Source organism: Pinus tabuliformis, chromosome 8 (assembly GCF_031772625.1).
Source record: "Pinus tabuliformis cultivar Carrire ecotype Pingquan chromosome 8, CPIR1, whole genome shotgun sequence".
Lineage (NCBI taxonomy): Eukaryota > Viridiplantae > Streptophyta > Pinopsida > Pinales > Pinaceae > Pinus > Pinus tabuliformis.
In genome coordinates, this window is record NC_142294.1 from 877,685,483 (window position 1) to 877,695,578 (window position 10,096).

The 10,096-nt window shown below is 36.3% G+C and overlaps 1 protein-coding gene across 2 annotated transcripts; it reads left to right on the top strand.

Annotated features, from left to right (window-relative positions):
• The first annotated feature begins 5,417 nt into the window (after positions 1-5,417).
• On the top strand, positions 5,418-7,983 carry LOC149238352 (pirin-like protein). 2 transcript variants are annotated; one of them, XM_089372999.1, is made up of 8 exons: positions 5,418-5,559; positions 5,712-5,859; positions 5,955-6,004; positions 6,266-6,304; positions 6,428-6,456; positions 6,822-6,884; positions 7,025-7,128; positions 7,221-7,983. In XM_089372999.1, exons 2-8 carry the CDS (start codon positions 5,747-5,749, stop codon positions 7,726-7,728), a joined length of 906 nt encoding a protein of 301 aa, XP_089229125.1. In that variant the 5' UTR covers positions 5,418-5,559; positions 5,712-5,746; the 3' UTR covers positions 7,729-7,983. The 2 variants fall into 2 exon arrangements, with proteins under 2 accessions (XP_089229125.1, XP_089229124.1); XM_089372998.1 differs by having other exon boundaries at positions 5,458-5,859.
• Positions 7,984-10,096: the final 2,113 nt, after the last annotated feature.

The following is a 10,096-nucleotide window of genomic DNA, read 5'->3' on the forward strand; positions in this document are numbered from 1 at the left end:
AATAAATTTTATTTTTAATTAATAAATGTATTTCATGTTTACTATTTTAGTTTAGGTGGCCTAGATTTTTTTTATTTATATTTATTATAAAGATATAAATATTATTAACAAGTAGACAAAGTCCATATGATATATTTTTATGGTATTTTATATGGATTATATGTTAATTTTATTTATTTATGTGTTGTTGTTGTAGTAAATTTTAAAAATATATATATATATATATAGATATATAGATATTTTGTTAATATTTTTTTATTTTACTAATAAATTTTATTTTTAAGTAATAAATGTAATTCATGTAAGTATGTATATGTGTGAGAGAAATATAATATGAAAAAGTATATTATTATAATATATTTTATTTAATTCCTTGATCAGGGTGCGAGCTATTAGACAGAGTTATTAAGGCAGTTATTATGATAAGGACGCAGAGGAATGTTGCCATCGCCCCCCACACGCTTGAAGCGAAGAGTGCGGTGGCCTTTGGCATGCTTAAGGCAACATGAATGCAAGAAGGTGGCAGATGCATTTGGGCAAGCTTACCGACTGCAGTGAAGGATAGAAGCTCAGGGATTGAAAGAGTAGAGGTATCAAAGGCGAGAGTGGAGCAGAGGCTTTGGAAGGGATGGGGGCTCCATCGGCTCCAAACGTTCGTTACCAGGTATGTAAACTAGTCCTTTCTCCACTCCATCATGCATCCCTACATCTGGTTTGATAATTGGGGTATGTATGGGGGCACTGGATTCGTGGGCAAGAGTAATTCAGGCTGGGAGATATGCATGGCATTAGGTATTTGCTGGAATAATCCCAGCTCCATGGGTTCTGCCCTGGTGTCAATCTTGTATGGGATTTTCCTCTCTCGCATGGAGGTTATTGGGCTTGGTGGGGAGGGTGTCAATCTGGGGGAATACCTCTTTATTGTCTTCTTAACAAACCTGGGGGTCAGGGGCTCCGACATTGTCAATGTCTTTGTTTTATTGAAAGTCTATTTCTTGGTCTTCTCCATGGTTACTGAGTAAAATTGGAGGGACTGGCTCCCAAGGGTCAGCGCCAAGTACCTAAGGAAATCTAGGGGGTCCTCTGAAGTCTAGGAATTGGCATGAATTGATCGCTGGGAATGCCAACCTCAGATGGTTGAGGGGAAGTCAGGAGGTAAGCAGAGTTTAGGTTGGGTGCCTCTTGGAGCTCGGGGTTCAGATTTTGCATTGCAATGTTGGTCAGGGCAACGCTAAGACAATGACGAGTCAGGGGAGATGGGGGAATGGTCATATAGAGGTGGGTAAAGGAGGTGTGGGGCTTGGATCCCATCGGCTTAGCTACCATGCTACAAGATCTGTAGTTGGACAGTTGTTGGCACCTCACTCCCAAGGCCGAGGTCGAAGCATTTGTAAAGCAATGGTCATGTCAGGGCGTCTGTTGGGGTAAAGTTACCACGGTGCGAGTCATGGTCATGCTGGGTGGGGGATATTTAATTTCACGGGTTATACAAATGAACCAAGGGCGGCAGATTTTGTGAAATGGTAGAGCCTTTGGGTGATGGAAATACAAAATATAATGTATGGAAATTCTAGTTTCTTGTTCCCATATCAGGTCCGCAGAACGGTAATCAGTCTCAGATGTGAAGAGAACAGAGGCTAGTTTCTGACCATTCACAGGACTTGGTCGAAAGGTACCATGACAGGATGACAATGGGTAGAACAACAGAAGGTAAGGGCCGAGGAAAGATACCATGGGCGATCGAGGCTGAGGCTGAAACAAGCACCTTAGGTAAACGTCGAGGTAGAAAACCAGTGTCCAACCTGATAAATGAAGTGGTTGTTGCATACAAGGAAGGCACCAAGGAGGAGATCAGGCGGCTGATAACAGAATGGAAGGAAGACATAAACCGATAAGCAAGCATGAATGAAGCTGATCTGGAGGACTGGAAGCTCCTGGTCCCATATCTGGGTCACACTAGAGGAAGAGGGACTCATTTAAATAGAACCTATATCTTTATTGGCTGATGAAATGCCTCCTGGGCAAGGCCATGGAGCAAATATGGATGACTTCTATCCAAGATTTCCCAAATTGCAAACAGGATTTCAGAAGCTACAATTTCAATTGCATAAACAAGATGGTCGCTTTAGCCGTATAGAGAGACACTTCCCCTACCTATTGTTGTAGACAAAGTTGCTTCATGGTCATGCTGGGTGGGTGATATTTAATTTCACGGGTTATACAAATGAACCAAGGGTGGCAGATTTTGTGAAATGGCAGAGCCTTTGGGTGATGGAAATACAAAATATAATGTATGGAAATTCTAGTTTCTTGTTCCCATATCAGGTCCGCAGAACGGTAATCATTCTCGGACGCGAAGAGAACAGAGGCTAGTTTTTGACCATCCACAGGATTTGGTCGAAAGGTACCGTGACAGGATGACAATGGGCAGAACGACAGAAGGTAAGGGCCGAGGAAAGAGACCATGGGTGATCGAGGCTGAGGCTGAACCAAGCACCTTGGGTAAACGCCGAGGTAGAAAACCAGTGGCCAACCTGATAAATGAAGCAGTTGTTGCATACAAGGAAGGCACCAAGGAGGAGATTAGGCGGCTGATAACAGAATGGAAGGAAGATATAAACCGATAAGCAAGCATGAATGAAGCTGATCTAGAGGATTGGAAGCTCCTGGTCCCGGATCTGGGTCACACTAGAGGAAGAGGGACTCAATTTAAATAGAACCTATATCTTTATTGGCTGATGAAATGCCTCCTGGGCAAGGCCATGGAGCAAATATGGATGACTTCTATCCAGGATTTCCCAAATTACAAACAGGATTTTCAGAAGCTACAATTTCAATTGCATAAACAAGATGGTCGCTTTAGCCGCATAGAGAGACACTTCCCCTACCTGTTGTCGTAGACAGAGTTGCTAGTCACCAATACTAAAGATCTTAATGCGGTCACATCGGCCTCCACCGAGCAGGATGAATAGAATGCTGGCTTTTAGTTATTTTTTATTAGTTTTCATGCGGATAGCTTTTTATTTCCAGTTTACAGTCATATATATATATATATATATATATATATATATATATATATATATATATATATAGGCAAATAGAATATGGATGTGGACATGACAATCAAACTTATCTAACTTGGATAGATAGACTCAATATTTTTTGTTATTGGATGGCTTATCATGCAGTTAGGTGGTCAACAGACTTGGTTTCCCGATGGGCAAGTTGAGACCACCTAACCTAGCTCTATGTGGTTGTATTTTATATTGAAAAAGAAAGATCTACCAAGCTTAACATATATATATATATATATATATATATATATATAATAATAATAATAAAATATAAAATCAAGATCGGGCATCTATACATTATAGTGATAGCAATTGAATTGACCTTATGTTACGTTAGTAAGAAACCAACTCATACTAAAAAATCCAAAAAAAACAGCAAACACCATATATTAATTTATAGAAAAGAAATGAATTTATTTCATTCTTGTTCCTATAATAAATGTGAATAAAAGAAACTAAAACCACTTAAAATAATTTATAACATTAAAACACAATGAATATATAAAAAATTTATATCTATATAATTATCTATATGAATACCAATACAATACAATTTTTGTGTTTATATTTATATAACTCAAATTAAGAGAAAATCTGATAAAATCTTTCTTTCTATTTTAAACATTAATAAATATATAAAAAATTAAATTTATATACTTATTTGGTTACATGAATATTAATCAAATAATTTTTTTGTTTATATTTATATAAATCAAATTAAAAGAAAATTTGATAAAATCTTTCTCTCTATTTTAAATGTTTTTTTTGTTTCTATCTGCATGAACTGGAATTAACATAACATCCTAGAAAATCTTTCCTTGTATTTAAAATGACAAACTTAAAAATAAAAATATATAACTTAATTTTGTGAAAGTCCTCCATGCATAATTAAAGTGTTACAAGGTTGTTTTAGCATTTAATGGTTATGTGAATTGAGGATTTGTTTTTATAATTATTTGTATTTTTATATTGTGGTGAATTGGTAATTTATTGGAGTAATTTGGGCTAGGTGCAAGATCAAATCTAAGACTGTCCCTATAACACACAGTATATTTAACAGCCCATAAGCTAGATGTATCAAGAGTTTATGATTTAGCAGGAGCCAAGACTCTATGAAGGTGGGGGACCTTACTCCTTGAACCTTATCACAATTGGCCAAAATATCCCTATAAAATTTGTCACTATAATATAGTGTATTTAACAGCCCATAAACTAGATATATCAAAAATTTATGACTTAGCAAGAGCCATGATTCTATGAGGGTGGGGAAGCTTCCTCAAACCTTATCATAACTGGCTAAAAATATCTACCTAAAATCACAACTAATTAAAGAGGATAACATCCCATTGTACTTCCTAATAAATATTCCCACTAAAAAACCTTTAAAAATTAACTACATACCATTGATAAAAGAGAGAACTTTAAAAATTAACTACAAACAATTTATTAACTAAATACAATTTATTAAAGATAGAACTTTAAAAATTTAAAAATTAACTACAGACAATTGATGAAAGAGAGGAGACTTTAAAAATTAACTACAGACAATTGATGTAAGAAAAATCCAAGGGGAAAATCTGTGACACTCACCGACTTTGGCAAAATGTAGGAAATTCATTGGACACTCACTCTTTTATACACGCTTATTCTGAGAGGAAATTCATTGGAAATCCTGACAGTTAATTACGCAGGCATGACATAAGCTCTCAAAATTGAGTGGGTCACGTATACGTGACATAAGCTCAAGTGTAAGAGTAATACAAATATTTCCTTACACCAGCGGGTTGAAAAAACAGTGGAACGGATCAAAGTAATGAATCTAGCTGGGTCCCTGTTTTCATTACTGACAGAGTAAATGGCTTAACATTAAAGTCATAAATGGATATGAGATACAAGTGATTTTCGTGATGGACAACTCTGTACTATGAAGGTAGTAGTCATGGTTTCTAAAACAACTATGTATTATTTCATTATATAGATTTATGAGATTGATGGTGAGTGCGCAGGGGATAAAACTTCAAATTATAGGTTAATTGGTTTTAATAAGAATCAATATGATGCAGTAATGAAGATATAATTGATTAAAAAATCAATTATTTGATTAAAGAATAAAGGTCAATGGGTGGGTTGTCTAATCTCCTATTGAATCCCTAAAAGACATTTTCAACAATGGAGGAATTCGCATTTTCAATGGTTAGCTGTTCTTAATTTGTGCTCACATCAGAGTGACGTTGGAATGATATCAGCAAAAGGAGGTAAATATGACTTCTAGATGGGAGGAGTACTGACACGAAATTGCGATCCATGGTGGACAAGGATGTGGCATGAGAAAAACCTACATGGTTGTTTGTTTATTAGCACCTAGTCCCACGACTGGGGATTCCAACGGCATCCACAATCAAAAGGACATGGGCACCCCTGATTACTATAAAACGCCAATTGGAACAAGCCATTCGAAGCAAAGAAAGAGTTTCCCTGGCCACAGGTCTCACTTTAAACGAAGAATCCCCATTGTTTTTATCGTTTGCCTGTCGTTTCTTATGTTCGTTTCCGCACCATTTTTCCTGCTGAACAGATTTGCCTCAAATCTCGCTGTTAATTCTAAGTCCCAGATCCGTTTTTCATTCTCAAATTCAGGAGCTGCTGAGATTAAGAATACTGTTCCATTCAAGATGACTAACACTGAGATCACCCCATTTGAAAGGCCTCGCCTGGTAGAGAGAAAATTGCTTTCCAAGTCTCAGCCTGAAGGAGATGGTGCAGTTGTTAGACGAAGCATTGGAAGGTAATATTTCTGGAAATCTTTAGGTTTTTTCTTTTTCTTTTCAGAGGTCTGGTGTTTCGATTTCATCAAATTTTTGGATATCGATATGCATGCAGGCCTGAATTGAAGAATTTGGATCCTTTCCTTCTGCTGGACGAATTTTCAGGTTAGTTTTCTTATTTGACGAATTTGCAATTAAATTGAACCCAATTCGCTTAGCGTGCAGATGATGAGATTCGAACTCTTGCCCTTCTCGTGTAAGAAATTCCTCTGAGCTTTCTTGGGCTACAGTTGGGTTACGACAGAGATTATGGGTCTTGATCAGATCAGAACATAAGCCGTCGACTTTGAGTTGAATTTTTGTCATTTTGCTAACGAGGTTTATCAAGAGAACTGTCTGTTTAATGGTATTTCATTTGGTTTGCAGTTTCTCCTCCTGCTGGCTTTCCGGACCATCCTCACAGAGGTACAATATTTTTCCAATTTAAAAACTCAATAACAATTTGATTTTTCCATTGGGCGTGTGTAGGTCCTTTTCTTTTTTCTTTTGCTGCAAACTAATTTTCTTGTCCTTCCTTTTGCTGTTCAGGTTTTGAGACTGTCACATACATGCTCAAGGTAAACCCATCTTAGATAAGATTCATCTGCCAATAAATGGGTCTTTCATGGATTCGACTGTTTATTTATCAAGACATGGATATATTTCTTCTGTCGGTTTTAGAAGAGGAAATGGTTGCCTTCTGCGTTGAGCTGATGGAGCAAGCACCAATACATTTTGTTGGTGACCGGATTATTTCAATAATTATGCTTACTGTAGTACTCTGCTTAAATTTCTTGATGGGAAGGGACTTTATAACATCACAGTTGACTAAAACTGGTTCCATTTAGAATCTTTGATGGTTTGTGTGGGGGCTTGAACCTGTTATTTGTTTATTTGAGAGCCAACTTTGTCAAATAACTTACAGGACATGGTTTGTCTGCAGGGAGCTTTTACACATCAAGATTTTGCAGGACACAAGGGTACCATCAAAGCTGGTGATCTGCAGGTTGGACAATTTTCATTCTCTTGTGGTTTTGATGAACTTTCCTTTAAGGTCAACAAGGATTGATCTGAGCACTGAGTATTAGACCTAGGTCATTGGAATCTGTAATAACATTCTGAGTAAAAAAATATTGGGTTGTGCAGTGGATGACAGCTGGAAGAGGTATAGTCCATTGTGAAATGCCAGCCAGCAAAGGGGCCCAGATTGGCTTGCAACTATGGGTAAATCTTTCATCAAAAGACAAAATGTAAGTACCTTTGTTCCTAACAAGATAATTTATTTAAGATTCTCTATTTCTAATTCAGTTACTGACTTACAAGGCATTGGTTTTTTGTATAGGATTGAACCTGCATATCAAGAATTGGAAGGTAAAGACATACCAAAGGTTGAGAAAGATGGTGTTAGAGCAGTTGTTATAGCTGGAGAAGCTTTGGGCATTAAGTCCCCTGTATACACCCGAACTCCAACAATGTTCTTGGATTTCACAATGAAGCCAGGAGTTGTTCTTCATCAACCTGTTCCAGAGGGTTGGAATGCATTTGTCTATGTTTTAGAAGGCGAGGCAATTTTTGGAGATCTTAGTTCATCAGCTATTGGTGCTCACCACACTGTTCAATTGAGCTCTGGCAATGGATTGAGTGTTTGGAACAAGTCAAATATTCCCTGCAGATTCGTCCTAATTGGGGGGCAGCCACTGAATGAACCAGTCATTCAATATGGTCCCTTTGTTATGAACAATAAACAGGAAATAATTCAGGCTATTGAAGATTATCAGCGTTCCAGAAATGGATTTGAGAGAGCTGTTGGCTGGCGTTCTGATCCTGTTGGGCTTAGTGATGCTGAATAGAGAGCATATTGAATTCAAAACTATGATACCAAAATTACTGTTGCTGACATGCCTTCCAGAGGATCAGATATAATGCTTTAGAAGTACATTCACAAAGTTGTTTCCCTATATTGTTTTGTCTCAGTTTGTTTCTTGTTGAATTCTTTCATTACTTTTTCAACCAGAATCAAATATTCCGCATTGTTTGTTATCAAGTTATTCTAATAGTAAATTGTTTCATTCTGCGTCATTTAGTAGAATGATTTTGGAAATTAACCCCAAAGTTCTTTCATAGCATACTTCTCATTGGGTTAATAGAGTTAATAGATTGTTGAATTGCAATGTCCTCCTCTTTGTATATAGATTCTTTCTAATCTTATTTGAACTTTTGTTTATGGTGGACCACTGTTGCAGCCCACATAAGATGCTGCAGTTTGTTTTTTATTATGTAAGAACTGAAATGCATTGATCCTGAAATACTGGTGGAGTTTAAAATTTGGAATTTAACCAGAAACGATAGGAGTCTGTCAGAAAAGGATATCACTAATCAGCTGGACCAAGTTCAGCTGGACCAAGTTTGTGGGAAAATCCAAGGAATGTTTTCCATGTCAGCATAGATTCAATCCCCTGAAATAAGGGAATTCAAACCAGCTTATCAATAAGGAATTAATGGAATTTCTAATAACATTGGCAACAATTGACAATTGATTGAGTTAACCCCTTGGACTATTTCCTGAAGCAATTCAACCTTAGTTTTTAAAATAAAAATAAGAGGTAACATAAAACCACTTCCAACTTTTCATCTTTCAGAGGGAATATTAGTGGATGGCAAGCATTAAAAATGAACAGTACCTTTTATCAGGCTTGTAACGTGATGGTCATCTATGCCCCTTCAACTATTAATGGTTGATGGTTTTACCTGATAAAACATAACCTTAAATATTGATCCATCAGTGTACAATGAAGACACAAAATATGTCATTGACATTGATATTATGCATTCAATTGTCTTATTGAAGAAAATTAGTAATAATCTCATTGATATTATGCATTCAATTGTCTCATTTAAGAAAATTAGTAATAATGTTGAGACAAGGGAGGGAAAGAGTTGGATTGGTTCGCAGTCACAAGGCTTAAACAAAGTAAGCGATTTATATCATGCATCCAATTGCGCCATTTATGAAAAATCAATAATAATGTTGAGACGAAAGAGGGAAAGAGTAGTATTGGTTCGCAGTTGCAATGTAAAAAATTAAAATGGTGGATATTGTCAAATTATGGTGACCCAAATTTGTACTTCAGTTATAATTTGACCCAATTTTGTACTTTCACTTATAGTATATGCGCCAACAATGGATGAAGTATGAGAAATCCTCCGATTCTAATTTCAAATTTGGAGAGTATGTATATGATATATTTGATTAGTGAGGTGTAGATTAGTTGTTTTGTGTGAGATTTAATCTATATTAGGTTTTGGGTTCAAATTTTAGAGAGAAGGGTTGTAGATTAGTTGTTTTGTGTGGGGTTTAATTTATATCAGGTTTTGGTTTCAAATCTTATAGGGAGGGGTTGAGGGTGATAACCAAACTATCCCAAGAGGTGTCCGAGGATGACCCATTACACAATTCCAAAGACAACATCTCATTAATGGGCAGATTATTCTATCACTCAACATTAAGGCTCGCCTTGGCCTAGTCTCTGTCTAGCTAAATATATATATATATGGGGTTAAAATTTGAAAACATGATTCATAATACACTAGTTAGCATTTGAATAAGGTTATTTAGGAATTTGCCCCTACTATCTGGTCTCACTGGTGAGACTGTCTCAAAAAAATTAATGAACATCAACATGGATGTTCTGAAAAATGTCAGCTTGTTCATATGTACATTTTTAGAAAAGGATCGCCCAGTTTGTATGGTCAAAATCTACTACCGAGTACACCTAGTGGGAATGTTTCCAAAAAATTATTGGACATCAACATGGTAGTTTTGATAAAGTCAGGTTGTTAATACGGGCATTATTTAAAAAATATTGCCCAGTGTCTGGTCAAAATCATCAATACAGAGAAGTAGACATCAACTTCCAAGCCTGTAATTGACTTGTCAATTTTATCGTACAATTAGTGACCTTGTATGATACATATTGTGGGAAATCATATCTATATATATATACTTCTCAGACTGGAGGCAACCAATACTCTTTGTTAAACTTTTAGTAGATATTATATTCTGTGTTATGATTTTGAATTGGTTAAGCTTAGAGCTTAAATATAACTCCATTGCATGTGCTTATTAGGTACTTGGAAGTTGGAAAGTCTACATTAACCACTTTGAGAATTCTGAATAATCATGATGTAGATGTCTATGATGTTTCCCATGAGTGTGAT

Excerpts from the sequence above, each read along its gene's own strand:
- LOC149238352 (XM_089372998.1), top strand. The coding sequence starts at position 5,483 with ATGGGCACCCCTGATTACTATAAAACGCCAATTGGAACAAGCCATTCG. Across the intron at positions 6,885-7,024 it reads TCAAAGCTGGTGATCTGCAG|TGGATGACAGCTGGAAGAGG; the intron begins GTTGGACAATTT and ends TGGGTTGTGCAG. Across the intron at positions 7,129-7,220 it reads CTTTCATCAAAAGACAAAAT|GATTGAACCTGCATATCAAG; the intron begins GTAAGTACCTTT and ends TTTTTTGTATAG.